The 17,093-nt window shown below is 48.4% G+C and overlaps 2 protein-coding genes across 4 annotated transcripts in view; one reads left to right on the top strand and one right to left on the bottom strand.

The window, feature by feature from the left end:
• LSP1 (lymphocyte specific protein 1) overlaps positions 1 to 7,753 on the top strand; it is a 52,690-nt gene extending 44,937 nt beyond the window's left edge. Inside the window, exon 11 of one of the 3 annotated variants that reach the window (XM_082484755.1) lies at positions 6,156 to 7,753. The gene's annotated coding sequence lies outside the window, so the exon portion shown is untranslated. The remainder of the gene's footprint in view (positions 1 to 6,155) is intronic. The other 2 variants (XM_082484754.1, XM_082484753.1) reach the window with 2 other exon arrangements.
• Positions 779 to 16,989, bottom strand: PRR33 (proline rich 33). Its single transcript, XM_082484751.1, has 3 exons — positions 16,829 to 16,989; positions 11,011 to 11,146; positions 779 to 2,556 (listed from the first exon to the last, which is right to left on the bottom strand). The coding sequence occupies exons 2-3, from the start codon at positions 11,029 to 11,031 to the stop codon at positions 919 to 921; spliced, it is 1,659 nt and encodes a 552-aa protein (XP_082340877.1). The 5' UTR covers positions 11,032 to 11,146; positions 16,829 to 16,989; the 3' UTR covers positions 779 to 918.
• Between the last annotated feature and the right edge of the window lie 104 nt (positions 16,990 to 17,093).

The raw sequence follows: 17,093 nt of genomic DNA, 5'->3' as shown, positions 1-17,093 counted from the left end.
GATGTTGCCTCTTGAAAACGAGACTACATGTGGTTAGCAGGAACCCCCAGAAAACAGCATCTTGTTAAATACAGGGAGCTGTATACCCACATGCTGAAGCAGGCTGCTGCTGGTTATCATGAAAACACTAACCCACAGCGGTACTTAAAAAAGCTCTGTAAAATGCATAACATAACTTGATTACTACAACAAAGCTAGTCTTCTGTGTGCTACGATTTAGTAGACTGACCTAGGAAGACATCAAATGTTGATGTCCAGCGTTCTAGGCAGGGGAACCGCTATGTGACAGCAGGATGGATATCTTATGCTGTCCCTTGTCTGTGCCTTGGGTGAAAGGATGAATTTCCACCTTGTTCTCAGTGAATGGGTGGAAGGTGCCCTCCACAGCACTTTCGGTGGAGAAGCTGAAGAGGTGATGTGTACCGTCTTTGAGTTCAGTTTCTAAGAATCTCTAGAGGAGATGTGGAGCAACCCAGATTCCTTCATATTGTCTCGTCTACAACTGCTTTTATTTCTAGGATTTCTCTTAGTCTTAAACACAATAAAATGAACTCAGATTCCATCATCTTCCTCTAAACTGGGCTTTTTCTACAGGCAATTTGTCCTTTTCACTGTGTGCCTCCCCTCTCTTCCCCGTATTACTGCATACAGAGCTTGTTGGCTCTTTTTACAAGTGCATGTCTGTTTTCCTGGCTCATGCCCTGTGGATGTGGTACGTTATGCATTTAAGCTTGTATACATATGGAGAGTAACCCTTAAACCCACAGCATGAGGCTGCTGGCTTGGAGGGGTTTTATTTCATTTTATTTTTTTCCTTACACTTGGCTGTGTTGGGCATCAAACCTAGACATAGGTGCTCTCTTCCTTGGTGCCCTGTAGGAACCTCCAGAGATGTGGGCCTGGTGGAACAGCCTGGCTTCAGTTGACTGACCATCCTGATGCCGTTCTGTTAAAGCTCTTGGTGTGCTCCTCAGCTGCTTTGGGTCTAAACCGGCCCACCTCGAACATGGTGGTGATCTTTGTCATGGGTTTGGCAGCCAGCTCCTTCAGTTTCCTGGCATCGAAGCGTGGCTTATGTAGAAGGATGGGTAAGCGGCGGGGAAGAAAGCAGCTTTCTTCCTTCAGCAGCTTCTTCTCTTCTGTTTGCTGCTTCCTCTCTTTGTTGACTGTCATCTGGTATAAAATAGCATCCCACATTCTTGTAGCCCTTGATTTAAACAGCCTGTGGTCTTGACTGATGATTGCTTGAGAGCTGTCTTCCTTGCTCCCTTCCTCCTGTCTTGGCTTTTCTGGCTCAGGCTCTGGGAAGTTGGGTGCCTCTGGCTGCACCATCAAGTGCTTCCTGAGGCGATGCCAGCCACCAGCATTAGCTCCAGCAGGTCTTGCTGCTTCTGCTGATGGTAGTGCTGGCTCAGCTTTGAGGGGAGGGCTGGAGTTTGGTAAGCTGGCGGTCAAGTGAGGCTGAATGACATGTTCTGCCTTGGTGTCTGTGGAGGTGGCCCCTGTACTGTCAGCTTGTGTTGGGGTTGCTGTCTGTGGGCGTGCTTGCCTCCAAGGAGTGCTGGATGTTGCTGGTTTTAGGATGTCGCCATCTTGCTTGGGTAATTCAGGAGCTCTCTCTGATCCAGATATTTCTGTGTCACTTTCATGTGTTGTAGGCTTATTGGTGTGGGAATCGGAGGTACTGGGCTTGGGTGAAGGGGCCTCGATGGACTCTTCAGTAGAAGCAGGCTTGGGTTCCTTAGGAGGCTCTGTCTCTGCAGCAGAAAGGAGAGGAGGCACCACTGTGGGAGCTGTGGCCCTGCTGTCATTGAGTGGGGCAGGTATCTGCCCTGGAGATGGTTCAGAGCGGCTTGTTTCAGCTGCCGGAGAAGGAGGCCTTTTGTCTTCATGGCTGATGGTTGCTTGGGTCTGATCTGATGTGGGTGTTTTAGCTCTGGGTGGCTTGACACTGTGGAAATAAGTGTGCACCTTGGTGACATAGGTAACCTCTGGTGCCCTTTCTTTACTGGGTGTACTGGAAGGAGGAGGTTGGGGGAAAACAACTATGGAAGGGTCGCCTGGAGAGGGAAGGTGGGTGTCTGTGCCTTCGGGCTGCTGTAGAGTCTCAGGAGCACCTGGCTGGTGTAGCATGGGCATGGCCGAGGAGGTCGTGAGCCTGAGGTGTTCGGCAATTCGCCTCTGCTCAGTTACCTTCAGGGTGAAAGGCTTGCTCTTCCGGAACGGGGAGGGGACACGGTGGGTGATGGGCTTGACGGAGAGGCGGGTCGGGAGGCTGGTGGAGGGGGGTGCTGTGGTTTCAGGGGTTTCTGCTGGGGGAGCGCTTTCATTGTGCTCTAGATCAGGGCTGGCCTCATTCACGGGTGAGAGGCTGGACCTAAATGACTTGACTTGCTCTGAAGCTAGGACAGCGTTTTTCTTGGCTGCCTTCTTCAGCAGCCGCTGGAGCCGCAGGTTGTCCTTCCCAGGCTTTGGTAGGGTGGGAGGGGGAGAAAGGTGGTGGCGGATGGGAGCAGGCTGGATGGAGGATGATACTGTTATCAGCATTGTCATTTCCTGGAAGAAAACACAAAGCTTAGAGTTGGTGTGGCCTTAGCCCTGGGTTAGACTCTGAAGTATTCATACGTAAGGCCTCTTCTTCCTCTCTCCAAAAGCTATGAGTGTGGAGTCAGTGTTGTGGGAGAAGAGCATCTGTCTTGGTTTTCCTAGTCTCCCAAGGTAGCCTCAGCCAGTCTTGAGGGTGGTGTGGCAGGGCAAAAGATGTACTGGGGGCAAGTTGTATTGGCAAACCTGGAGCCCTCCTGCTCGTGGCATTAGTGCAAAATCCAGCGAGAGCTCCTTGGGACTCCAGATGTTTGTGTCTTGGCAAGTTCTGACAGGACTTGGAAGGAAATGTCAAGAGAAACAGAGCAGGTCTGAAATTTTGAAGCTTTGAAACATTCTCCAGAGGCACAAATCAGGAATGTTTCATGGCTTTCCAAATTCCAGTTATTAATACTCTGATACAATGTTATGTACAACAGAACAGCCATAAACTACATGTGTCACTTGAGTCAAAGTCAACACTGGCCTTGATTGATTTCAGCTGGCAGAAAGACATCCCATGAAATGCAGGACTTAAAAGCTGCGTTTATCTGATGAGAAAGTGCTTTGTCACAACACTAACTCCGACTGGCGTTTCTTCATTGTGTCAAGCACAGCGGCAACCTTCTCTTTCTGCACTCAATTTAAGATAAACCCTATTTTTCTCTTTCCTCTGGGGGAGCATTGCCGCTGTCCTCCCTGTATTGCCCATTCTTCAGTGAAAGAGAAATGAGTTGTGGTCTGAGTTGGGTTTTATCCCCAATGGCAATTGCAGTTGGACCCTCTTTGGCCAACACTGTGCTGCTCCCGGGGGAATGAACAACTTCTTTTCTCCCTCTCTGTTGCTAACTCACCACCGTCTCCTGTTCTTTCTGGTGAGCACCAGTCAGAATTCCTGCGGTCAAGCTAAGGGTCTGTGGTGGGGACAGAAAGATACAACTAGTCTCAATTCTCCTCTTTCTCTTCCTGAGCAAGGCTGGGGAACACCAAGCACCCAGCCTCTGACCTGCCGTGACTCTTTGGCAGCCCCCAAAAAGAAATCTGACTCTGCCCTGGCTCTCACTCAGCACAGAGTTGCTGAGTTTTGCTATGAAATGAGGCATAAATCACAGAGCCCCTTAATTGCTGGTGCTGGATGCAACTGAGCATCCTGAAATGAGGAAGAGGAGATGGGGTGATGTCAGGGTTGCTCAGAGGGGCTATTGTATGTCCTCTGCTTGGTTCCTGGTGGCTCCCAACCCGCTCTGGTTAGTGTGGGTGTGTAGTGCGGTATCTACTGTGTGGGGAAAATTATCCTGAATAAAACTCTTAAAAGTGCAGAACAGCTATTTGTGCTTGAGTGCCCAGTGTTCTCTTTGGGCTTGCAGTGCTGCTGTCGGCACTGGGCTGGGAAGCTCATCTGTACCGAGCAAGCAGATGGTGTATCTGCCAAAACTGGCTGTGGATGGGGGAAAGAAGGATGAGACTTTCCCCCTCTCAAAAAAAAAAAAAGGCAGCAGCAAATGAAAGCACAGAAGAGGGTGGCATGTGGGGCACAAAGCCTTCAAGGTCCAGTCCTCACCATGGTGGACAAGCTGTCCTCCAGAGCAGAGGCTGTGTTGGACAGGGCAGCAGTGTCTAGCAAGTGGTATGCTACTACCACCTGATGCATTTATTTTGGCTGCAGGCATGAGAAACCTCCCACTTGTTTTGGCGAGGGGCTTGGAGGGGATTTGTGCCAGCTGGGGGTGACAACTGTTGGGCATTCCCAGTGGCTTATCAGCTTCATGCCTTAGGAACTAGGCTGGGATTAGGACTTGCTCTATTCCAAGAGCTACTCTTAGAAACAAGTCTGCACCGGCCCCAAAAAAAGCTGAGAGCCCATTCCTTCAGCATATACCTGTTCTCTTCCCTAGCCTTGTGGACATTCTAGTTTTTTCTGGGTCAGAAAGCCAAAATGCCTCAGTTGGAGGTGTTTACTTGCTCTTCAACACTGCTCTGGTTGTGTTTGTATAGGAATTGGTAATTGCTTGGGCGACTTTTACCTGCTGCAAGGTGAGCTAGTACATGCATCTGATGTTAGGATTGATTGTGGAATGATTTCATCTGCTCCTGTTTAATGTGGTCCTATGGACAGCCTGTACTACAAGATGAGCTGTGGTCCGGAATTAGAAGGTGGATCTGCTTCAGGTTTGTTGTGTAGGGAATACTGAAGAGGCAGGGCAGTGAACTTCCCAACTACTGATCAGCTCTTTGAGTGTTTTCCTGGTCCTATGGACTGCTGCATCCCAGAAAAATACAGCTTCCCACATGGGTCACTGCAGTATCTTGCCTGGGATTTGCTGCAAACTGCCAGATGCTACTGAGGAGAGCACAGGAGTTCTTGGAGTGGGAAGCTTAGATATAACCTGCATGCACCAGGAAAACTTTCCCTCTGTTCCCAAAGTTAGAGGCGGCTTTGCGTCCTATAATCTCAAGATTTGTGGTCTCTTACAATAGTCTGGACTCTTAAAATCACTCTTGCTACTATCTCAGCATTCCAGCTGACTTGAAACCTGCTGTGCTGTGGGTCTTGGAGACCTTGTGGGTGGTAACTTCCAGGGCATGTGACTGTGCCCAAGCATGTGTATTTGACTAGTGAGGCACAGAGATGCTAAGAGACAGCAAAAGGAAATTAGCTCTTAATTTATTTGCGTTCCCTGTCATGCTTGGCTTTGTTTGAATCTCCTTCAGAGCTCTGTGTGCTCAGAAGAAATTCTGCAACAAGCAAGATTGTGAACATCTTCCCCCTTGCTGCATAACGAAGCAAAAGCAAAGGGACAGATGGACTTGCTTTATTGCCAGCGGAAAGGCCGGAGCTGAAAACCCAGGGACAACAGGGAAAATGCTGCCTGAGAAACTTGGGTGGGTTTGTGATAAGCTGGAAAGAAATTGAGCTAGAAGCTGAGTCAAGAGGCTTTCAAAGGGTTAAGTTTCCCTGCTGCTAGTTGAGTGCCTGTGGGTGAAGGGGAGGTCTCGCCCACTCTTGGACCCCAACTGTTCTCCTGGAGTCTGCTCCATCTGCAGTCAACCCCAAACTGGGAATGGTGGGGAGAGTGTCGGCATGGAGAAGTCATTTATCATGCAATGGAAAAGTCATCTGCACGCTGGAGTCCCTTGGCTGCACCAGCTGTCGTGCACGGAGCAGATCGAGAGCTGCAGGAACCCGATACTGCTGCAGATGGTCCCAAGCGGAGAGCTGCGGCTGCCGGGGGCTGTAGGAACACACCCTCTGCTTTAGTGGCTTTCTTGGGCTTGAAGGAAACCTGCTAATTTCCTCCTTGGGAGGAGACAGCTGAGCAGGAGCACATCCTTCCCTCTGCCTGGGCAGTCGTGACCTCTGCCGGGCATTCAGCCCTCGGCGTCTGCTCTGCCATGGGAACGTAGCACGGTTGGCTGTCCTGCAGTGCTGAAGCTTTATGGGCTGATTCACAGGGCTTTGGGGGGAAAAAAAACCCTAGAAAGGGGGTAGAAAGAGGCTGTCCCTGTAGAGCCCAGGGTATCGTTTGTGACAGGCCAAATGGTATGCGTAAACTTGTTTTCTTGTCTTGCAGCTGAGCTTGGTCCTGACTCGATGAAACCTTTGATGCCGCTATTTCCTCTGCTCCACAGAAGATAATTGAAGGATGTTTCTCTTCTCCTCCTGCCTGATGTCAGTCTGCTTCAGTACAGCCTGACTCCTCTCTGGGTGTGAGCAATACCCCATGCTGCCCCCAGTTGGATGAAAAGGAACCAGATCAGCTGGGAAAACCCATCCCTGTTTTAACCTTCCATGTGACTCTGGCGCTTTTTTTTTTTTTTTTTTTTTTTTTAATTTTTTACCTGCCTCTGCTATGGAAATGGGAAGCTGTGGCTCTGCTCCCTCTCTCCCTCTCTTCTTTCTCAAGTGTTGGAAGAGGGGGATCTGCTGCCCTGTCGAGCTGGCAGGGCTTTTGCTATGTGATGAAGAATTTTGACTTTTGTGGCTTTTGGTAGCTGGGTGGTGGGAAAGAGCTCAACTGAAACCTGGTAAAAGAATCAGTGTTTGAAAGGAGGGCAATGGGCAGATCCTGAGCGTGAGGAGACTGCAAGGACCACTTGTCACCCTATTGGTGCCAGCTGTAGGTTAAGTCTTCCCCCGTTTACAACACAGCTTCTGTCCCTTTGTAACATATGCATTGAGGGACTTTGGTCTACTCTGTGTACATCAAATCCCATTCAACTTAGTCCTGTGGTTTTTTTTTCTTTAGTTCCCAGATCGTCCTTGAATCACAGTTACGTACCCATGCCAAAATGTTCCTGCCACTTTTCCATCTTGACAGTGGCGATGGCAGCTTTGTTTCAAATAGCTGCTGCCTTCCTCTCCCTGTCTAACATGGATTGGAAGTCTCCTTTCCTAACTGAGGAGTGCTGATCACTGGCATTCTCTCCCTTCTTTGGGAAAGGGATTTGCTTGTTCTCTAACCTGTAGGCTCCAGTGACTGAAACACTTCTGAATGCCAGAGATGGTGGGTATGTTGATAATCTGCCTGCTGTGCTCCTGGAGAACAGGATATCTGGGAAATGGCTGCTTCTCTTATGCTGGAAGCTGCCTTGGTGTAAAGGCATCCTAATGAGTTGTGGAGGTCAGGGCTTGCTGTGAACATGGGGAGACTGAAGCCCTAAAGAGTGGCACTCTGGCCTTGGACCTGAGATCTGTAAATCGGCTCCCAGGGCTGTTTCTGAGCTCTCCCACGTCTTCATACTTCCTGGTGTTAGCATGTCCCTCATCCCTTCTTTAAGGTCTTATTTCTGCCCTCTTCCCTTGTCAACATAATTTTGCAACTTGTTTTTGCTTTCCTGGAGGGAGGGCAGCTTCTCTCTCCTCCTGCATCGGTTTGCTTTCTGCTTATATTTACTGTGTGTCCTGGATTTTTTTTTTTTTTTTTTTTTTTTGGTAAGCATTTAATAAAATTTGAGAAGGATGTTGTAATGATGGCAACTCTGAGGATTTTGTTGATGTAGGAGTTCCTGCAAAGCTGTTTTCCAAGACCTTGCAGCTCTCCACTTGAGCAGAAAGTAGAGGACAAGAAACATCATACTAAGGGCAAAAAGAAAAGGAGCTTGACGTATGCAGGAAAGGGGCTTTCCATGTGCCTGTCCCACGTTAGCAGATCCTTGTCATCTTGCTGCATCCTTCATTGTTATTGGGGGTAATTGATTGTAAAATGGGAATGAGCAATGTTTGGGTGAGAGATGAAGCAGCATGCGGAAGACTTCCTATGGAGTGATCAGCTAGGAGAAGCGGAGCGCTTGGCTCCCCAACTAATGGACACGAGCAGTGTCACAGGCTTCGACAAAAATCACTGGCTGTGTCAGCCATATAAAAAAATAAAATATAAAATCCTCTATAGCCTGCTTATACAGCTGAGATGAGGTCAATATAGCTGTCTGTACAGGAACCCAGCACTCTAACGAGCTGACTGTCCTATCTGGAACCATCTAATGAAATCTTTTTATGGAGGTGATCTTCCAAGTAATAACATTTAAATGTTTCTGTGGCGTAGAGAGAGCAAATATTTTGTGCTATCCTTTCCATGTTTTCCTAAAGTGTTAGGAACAGGAATGTTTTCAGATACCACTTCTTGCTGTTGTCTTTCTCCTTATTGGTACCCTCATCTTCTCCATCCTCTGCTTCAGCCCTTCCTGGAGGTAGTAACTAAAGGAGCCTGTGTTCCTCAGACCACTGGGGAGCATGGAGACCATCTGGGCCCATCTTCCTCTCTTCAGCCTAGTCTGTCATGGTGGGATTTTCAAGTAAGGCCAGAGCAGTAGCAATGGGGGTATGTAGAGATGTTCTGGCAGAAGGTGAAAGCAGTGTTACTGTGCCCTTGCGTGCGTGCAAGCTGGCTGCACCAATTTGTTTCAACTTCGTTTTGCAGTTGGCTGGTGGAAAGGAGGGCCAGAAACTTCTCCTGTGCCCTGCTAGCTTGGAGAGCGCAGAAAAGGTCCCAAAGGCTGCTTGTGTGAGATTCCTTCTCTAAGGAGGGTTAATTGGCAGGGCATATTTTCCCCACTTAAAGCCCATGTGGACCTAGATGTGGTTTCAATAGAAACAACTCGTATAATTCAGGTTCTGGATGCAGCACAGAAGGGAGTAGGTTGTGTGGAAACTCTCTGGGGAAACCAGAGCACTCCAGTGCTGGTGAGGAACTAGGGAAAAACCTGGCTTGGAGCAGATGGGTGTAGCTCTTTATGAGGTACCTGTATCTGCCAGGGGAAAGAGAGCTGCTTCCAGCTCTCCTGTGCATCTCTGCATGTCAATGGGGCCGCTGCTCTCCTAGGCATGTGAAGAGTGCTGCTGGGGACCCATCCTGCTCATCTTGAGCAAACGAGAGCAGGTTGTGCCTCTCTATAGCAGTTACTGGGCTGGTCTTATTCGGTAGCTGACTGCTCCCTGTCTTCCTTACATTCATTTTTCACAATATCAAGCTTTTTAATTGTTTGTTTGTTTTGCAGCATTGGCATCTCTGCAACTCGTTATAAGATCTTAGCTTATCTTCTCCTGGGACTGTTGCACTTTAAGTGTAACAAGCACAAACTGAGGCATTGAGAGTGTCTTGCGTCAGAGCTGGTGGAGAAAAGCAATGCTTTTCTAGTCCCTGTATCTCTTAGTCGCCCTGTGCCGCCATGCTATCCCAAATTACCATCCCATCAGCAGGTCAACGGTGCCCAAAGAGTACTCTCAGTACTCTCACCTTGTGGCACACCTCAAGGTGTTGCTTCTCTCCACTGCCTTCTTTCCCTGTCCTGTATATTTTGATTATGCAGAAGCGGAATGTCCTTTTGTACCGCACCTGCTAATAACTGAATCTTTGGGGGCTACGGTAATACTGAAACAGGCTGCTTGTCCTTCCGTAGCAGGCCTCAGGGCTGCTTTTATCCCAACAAGCTTTAACAGATGATTCTACACGAGTGTATGTGAGATGGGGTTAAAAAAAAACACGGCTCGCAACCATTGCAGTGCCTATTTCCTGCAGGCCATAAGCCAGCATTATTTAAACGTGGGGAAAACTGAGCTGATGGAAAACTCAAGTCTGTTTTGAATGTTGTGTCTTTATATAGCACTTGTTCTGCGCCGAGACTGGGGACTGGACTTCATCTGGTTCTCTTTCCAGGTATAAAATAATTATAGGCTCGTTTTTATGACCATCTTTTTGTACATGAGCTGGCTAATTAACAGATCTGCTCAAGTCTTGCTTGCAGCTCTGCACTGGGCCCCAAGTGAGGTGGTGGACACAAGGGTCTAAAGTTTCCAAATGACTTTCTTCCTTGAAATGTGTCTGCGGTTTCTGCTCTTTGAAGGAAAGGTCAGACTTGGAGACACCTGGGCCTGAATGTCAGAGCTTCCCCTCCCGACACCACCACCTTAGGGAGGGAAAATAAACAAGCTCAAAGAGCGGGTCGGCTATAAATAATGAGGTGGCAGCTGATATGCTACTGAACGAGGCTCTGAGGTTGGTCTATTGGTAACTCTCGCCAGCTCAGCACGCTTTCGCTAATGCTGTGTGATAGATATATTTTAAAGCGGGTAAAGAATGGATCTGACAGTGACAAGAAGTGCAATTGGAGCTAGCATTTGCTTCAGAAATGATGGGCCTGTTACAAGGAACCTGCTGATGATAATGAGACAGACCACAAGTGATTTTCCTGTGATTTTTTTCATTGGGTCCCCTGAGGGTTTTGGTTGCCGTGGAACAATTTGATTTAGATCATAAATTTCAGAAAGGTGCTTAATCTCTTCACAATAACTCTAAGTAATTGTGGTTTAGCAATGCTAAAGACAGGCACTCTTCATCCCATCCTTCAAATAAATAGAAAAAAGTGTCACGGGCTTGGGGCTTTTCAGGGTGACGGGAAGAACGTGGGGGAGGTTGAAGCAAAGTAAGGGGAAAATATCTTTGGAATTTATATGAGCAGGCATTTTAAAGCATGAAAGCGGCAAGGTGTTCGGTTGGCTAGGTAGGCCTTCCCTGAGGTTATGGAACAGGCTGTGGATGGCTGCTGTGAGCAGCTCGGCTGGGCTCCTGCCTTGTTCACCTCCTCTGGGAGACAGCCCAAAACAGCAGCTCCAGGCACTGCTCCTGGCTCCCATCCTGCTGCTCAGGCTTTGTCCTCACTGCCTGTCTCGTCCATTTAGGTGTAAATAGCCTGAGGATGAGGCCCTGGCTATGTCTCAAGTTGTCCAGCCTGATCCCTTATTTTCAGAGAGACAGCTAGCCTGCATCTAGGGTGTCCAAAGAGGATCTCCTGGATCCCACAGGGATTAGATGTCTAAAGCAGATCGAGCAAGCACATCTCCCGAAGCAAACAGCTGAGTGATGGAACACCAATCTACCACAAAAATCAGGAATCAATATTAACTGAAGAAAGATGAAATTCAGTACTTACTGATGTGTAATTTGTTTCCATCTGCAATCACTTGCATGTTGGGTGCATCGTGTTACTCGGTTTGGTTTACAGAATTAACAGGTCATCGTTCCTTTGAGATCATTTTGGGTGCTGTTTTCTTGCTATTTTTAGAGCCCTGTAGGTAAGTTCAAAACATCAGACAGAAAAGAGTATTTACAGTAGCCAATAAGTACAAGAATTTTCTCAAAAATAAAGTAACACCTTTTTAAAAGCATTAAAAGTTCCATCAACTAAAATTAGCATGAAGAAGGGCTATCGAGTAACACCACTGCATGCTCCTAGCTTTGGCCCTGCAAAGTTCGACATCTAAAGTACCGGAGAGGTGAAGGGCAGATGATGGTGATGTTGCCAGGACAGATAGTATAGCAGAGTAGCTCCAGGCAATGAAACCAGTTGGAGGCTTTTCAAGTTTGCCAGTCAGATTTACTGTTTTGCAAAAGTCAGGGTTGCAAAATGCAAGTTTGGAGCTGCACTTTAATTGTTACCGTCCCCACAGAGGAAGAGTGCAAATTCTGGTTCCCTCTCTGCTTGTTCCTGGTGAGGGATGTGCTGTACAGACTATGCAAGTGTGGAATGTGCTGCGCTGGGAGCAGGGGGGGTTTGGAGCCAATTGGTTTGGTGAAGTTTGGTTGGGGGTTTGTATGCAGTTTGAAGATCAGGGCAGAGACTGCTAAAGGGAGCTGGTAAGGATGGCACCGATACCTGCCTTTGCCCTGGCTGAATGTGTAAGCTGCCCAAAAGCCATGCAGTTATTTACCGCCTCTTGGCCCCTGGGTGTTTCATCCCCTTTCCCAGCTGTCACCCCAGTATGGGCTTTGCTTTTTCACAGCCTTTCAGGACCCTTTTAGCGTGGGCGCCAAGGCAGCTGGTAGGTTAAACGTGCTCATAGGGAGATAGGGGTATGGCAAGAACAGTTTCTCTGGAGGTCTCCAAAGCAGCTTTACACCCGGCTTAAGCTTCCATCTGGTTTTTGGAATACTGGTGAGCTACGCCAGAAAGTAAACTCTGGAAGCAAATTCTTGCTTCTTCTCCAGTACCACCCTGCTAAGCCTTGTTGCTCATTGACCCTGTGTGGTAATGTATCTCTAATCTGACTTTGAGTCGCTCTGTCATGGATGAAGATAGCAAAGCATTTCCCGCATCCATCAGTTATGGCCCATCTGATGAGGCCAGTTCTCATGGAAGGGATGCAGATGCATCTTTGGGTAGGTGTTGGAGGCGAGGTTTCCATTTGCTTTCTCTCTCTCTGTCTCCCTCATGACTGATGAGATCACACTTGGCTCTGCAGGACATGCTGCTCCTCAGAGCAGTGCTGACCTGTGGAAGGATTTCAGGGTAGCCGCTCAATCCTTCATGCGAATACCCTAATGCAATTAATTCCTCTTTGACTGATTACTTTAACAACTCAAAACTTGCATTGTCTTTTAGGAACTCTCGTGACTTTGTGTGTCTCTAATGCTGAAAATGTTGCTTGGAAAAAAAAAAAAAAAAAAGATAATAACAACCAGAGCCAACCCAACTGGAAACTTCGGGGGGGGGGGGGGGGGAAAAAGAAAACCCATGATGAATAAGAAAATTTCAAGAGAATTTAAAAATGCCCAAGGACACATTGTACCCTGCTCTGCCACTGTCACCACCAAAACCACATCAGCCTAATGAGCGTATTTGCAGCATGCACCATATGAATGATGCGCAAGGCTGGATTATGTTTGCATCTGATGCTGATGTAGGAGGTATTCAGATCCCTCCCTGTTTCTTATGCAAACTCTACATAGAGTTTCTGCTCTTGCAGGCGAAGAGAGGGGATAAGATGGTGGCAGATTCTCCTACTGATTGAATTTCACAGAAAGGATGACACACTAGAATCCTCCACGAATGTGTTGATTGATTCCCTCCCTCCGGATGCAAGAAGAGCAGTATCAGGAAGGTGGATGGAGGCGTACATAGGTAATTTGGTAATAAGGCAATTAGGTAATAAGTGAAGGTTGTTTGTTGCCCTTTATTCTTATTTTTATGCCCCTGAACCTGTGACATGTCATGGAGCCCCATCAGGAAAAGGTGCCAGTACCCTGAGGTTCCCCGGCCACCTTTCAGGATTCAGGTAGGTGAATCCACAACCTGGAGAACAATTGCTCTCCCCTGTATCTCGGCGCCTGCTGCAAGAGGTGCATCGCTCTGCATGGCAAACACTGCACCAGGTCTCTTCTAGCTGGGGGAGGGACTGAGATCCTGAGCCCAAATGCCAAGCCAGGGTATTAGAGGAGCCGGGGAGGAAGCCTGGTCTTTGCTCGGACCATTTGAGTTGTGTTTCAGATTCCTCAGGATCCTGTCATTGCCAGTGAAATGGCAGCAGTCTGCTGATACTTAAATAGAGGAGCCGATTTTAAAGTTTAAGGCTATTCTGATCTCTGCTTGACCGGCTGCATAAAACAGGTCATTGGATTTTACTCAGGAACAGAAAATAATTAATTATATATCTATTCTGTCCTTTCTCTGAGTGTACTTACTTAGTCACTATCTGATCTGCTTTTTTATTGGCAACTGCTTCAATTAAATTGGAAAGAGTGTTTTGGTGAATGTAGGGCATCTACTCTAACCTTGAACTGCTGATTAAACCCCACTGCAGAAAACCTGAGAAGAAGGAGGGGCAATGGAACTGGATAAGAATTCAGTTTTCTTTCCCACATGGCTCTTGTGATTCCCATTTCCCGCCTGCCCCAAATCATGGTAAAAGGTTTATAATTGAAAGTGTCACAAAGCAGAAAAACGCATCCCTGCCCTTTCCCAGTCAGCTTAATCAACACATTTTCATGGATAACTTCAAGTGTTTCAGTGCTGATGTCTGTATAAGTGGACAAACACACCAAACCCAGTATAATTTATCATACAAAAAAAATCAAAATATTTTGTTTTGAAGGCATTCAAAGAGAGGGGAAAAAAAATTAAGAAACACTCAGACTGTGAATGATGGAACAACTCAAGTAAAAGATATTTTCCTGGCAAACAATTTCACTTTGGATAGCTTAACCAGTTTCCGATGAAAGATGGTGTCAGTGGAAGTTCCTCTGTAGCTCTATCACAAAGGTGTAAGTGTGGAGTCATGGGCAAGTTTGGGTGAGGAAGGACCTCAGGAGGTCCTCTGGCTCAACTTGCGTGCCAAAGCAGGATCTGCTTCGGTATTAGACCGGTTTGCTCAGTGTTGGTCAGTAGTTGGTGAATAAGGGGTAGGTATTGTTTCTTTTCAGGAGTTAGATCTTTCCTGGGTTGTGAAAGAGCACCTGTTTTATGGGAAGACTGTACCTGATTTTATTTACAAACTCTGTAGTCTTTAATGAATGTGAAGCCACAGGTAGGATTTCAGACTTCCAGGGCTGTAGATGTTTTTAGATGCACTTTTACAGCACTTTTTCAGCTCGCTGGCTGGATGCCATCCAGCTGTAGGAGGCAGTGATCCATGGAAATGCTGCTCACTGACTGGTGTGCAATGAGCATGGGAGGAGTGAGAGTATAAAAAAAAAAAAAAAATAAAGACACGCATTTGGCCAAAGTGCCCATCTTTATGCAATTTGTAAAATTATCGAGGCTAATATGCGAACGCTGTATTTAAAGGCATCTCCTGCTGAGTGCACTGGCTGCTGTGATAGGTCAGCCAACAGCCAGAAAAGATGAGAAGGGCTGATTACAGCTCCCCTGCAAGTGGCCCTGCTATGCTGTATATTCCCGTGGCCCATCTCAAATAACCAGTCTGGCTGCTCCTACCTACCGAAAAGAAATGCGATATTGGGTTAGGTTACCTAGTGGAAACTTCTCTAGATCTCTGCCCCAGCCTCTAGTTCCGAATTCAAGGAGGAACACTGGTTTGCTGTATCCTCTCCCAGGTGGAGATGCTGTCACTGTAAAAGCATGCCAGGCCCCGGCTTTCGGTCAGCAGGTGGAGGGACTTTCATGTGGTTTGAGACCCTGGTTCATGTCTGTGACCTGTATGCATGCTCTCTTTGGCCGTGGTGCTGTCTTCTAACCTGGCAGCTGGTGAGAGGGGCTCCTCCAAAGACAAGCGCTTGCTGTGCCCTCGCCTAACAAAATCTGATAGCTTTTGGAAGAAATGCGGCCACAACTGGGATCCTCTCTCTCTCATCTGGTCCATGTGGTCAGTAGAAAGCATGAGGTGGGTGGTGGTGGTTTGCTCGCTCTCTAAGCTGGCCTGGCTGCGCTGCAGCAGCTCAAAGGCAAGTCCAAGTACACCTTCCTGCTGATGCAGAGAAGAGATGATGTCAAGATAGCGCAAAATATATATCCTTGAGCAGGACTATCTACTGTAGAGAGAGGCAAAGCTAACGAAAACGTTGCAGGCTGTGAATGAAACTGGTGTGCGATGGCATCAAGATGCAGCTAAGGCCTGAAGCAAATATTTGAGAGGATTACGTGCCAAAGCAGATAGAGAGACCCACAAAGGGAAGAAAGGGCAAACACAAAATGGGCTGTGGGGAATGAGCCTCGGTTGTGAACCAGATGATAGCAGTACAAACAGAGGATGTGTGCATCAGATAAGCTCTCTTCTGGAGGGATGGAGCAGATCCCCTCAGTCCTGTGGGAAAAGGAAACCGGATTGCACTGGACTGGAGACGAGATGCACGGACACGAGCGCTCTGACAGAGGCTGCCCGTAGGATGCACAGACATCCTTGGGGACAGTACTAAGCAGATGGGCCATGCTCGCAGGGGGTAGTGATGGGGAAGATGGATCATGGACATGATGCGTAACGTAAAGACGGACATTATCTGGAGCAGTTGCCAAATGCGTTCAGATCAGGAACTGAGCTGAGCGCAGATGCCTGTGTACAGGAACTGAGGGGACCAACATTTGCATCTCAAGTCTTTGAAAACAGAGCTGCAGCAGGTGGAAACATCTGCTTACCTGTCCCTCCCTTAGCCCGCATCAACATCACATTTGTCAAGATGCTTAGAGGGGAATTTGAGTGATGTGGAGCGCTTCCCTGCTGCCGGTGCACAAGCAGCACCACTCCAGCAGAGGCTGTGCAACCCCACAAGATGCTCATGTGTCTCCTGCCAACCCACCGGCAGCAAATGGGCCAGACGGGACCACAGGAGCGTTCAGCCTCGCATTTGCTGAGAACCGCCCGGGCTTCACATGCAGTTGCGCACACACACGTTTCCTTTTTAACTGATTCATCCAACACTTGGTGTGGGAGACCCGAGACTCGATGCCCTGTCAGCAGCGGGGACAGCCTATAAGCGGCAGGCAGGTGAACGAGGCTGGTGAATACCATTGCCAAACTGGGTCTGTGGCAAACATAAAAGGAGAAACAGCTGGGGGACTCCCCTCCCACACATCCCCACTCCGCTGCCAGTTTGGGCAAATACAGTATTTCTTGGAGATGTGCCCAGCTGGTGCAGTGCCCGAGGAAAATGAGCCTGTGGAAGATGGCAAAAATGCTTGATGGCCCCGAAAATGCAGCGCGAAGGGCTGCTTTGCTGCATTAGTGCTTTTGGCAGAGCTGGGGTGGGGGAGCGGAAGCCACAATACCTGGTCCAGCTGCGCGTCCCCATGCAGGTGCCATTGTCCTCAGCAGCATGGGGTGCCCACCCTGGCTCCCCCAGCTGGCAAACTCCTCCCGACTGAAATCAGGGCACTGAGGATGGACGCACTGTCCCTCTCCCACCCCACGAGTTACAAAAGCATTGGCTCGAGCTGGGTTGCGGGAGGGAGGTGAGGGGATAAGCTGCCAGACGGCCACAGAATACAGGCTGGAGAGGGGATTTTGGCTCGTGCATGTTACCTGGAGAATGGGAGGCTGCAGCGCTGTGCTCCTGCTCCACGGCTTTAAAAGCTCGTCTCTACATCCTCGGTTGGGGACCCTTTCCTGCAAGTGGTAGGGAAAGAGTGGGCAGGAATCGATCTGTGACCTGGGCCAAAAATACCGCCTGCCCTGCAGCGCCTAAAGGTTTTCTCTGCTCCTACAGGCTGGGAGAAAGGGGTTGCTGGAGCTGCCAGGCACATCGGAAGGCATGCTCTGCACCGCCAGGGAGCCCTGCCAAGGCGAG

Source organism: Vanellus vanellus (assembly GCF_965231255.1).
Source record: "Vanellus vanellus genome assembly, chromosome: 6".
Lineage (NCBI taxonomy): Eukaryota > Metazoa > Chordata > Aves > Charadriiformes > Charadriidae > Vanellus > Vanellus vanellus.
This window is presented reverse-complemented; position numbering and strand designations above follow the sequence as displayed.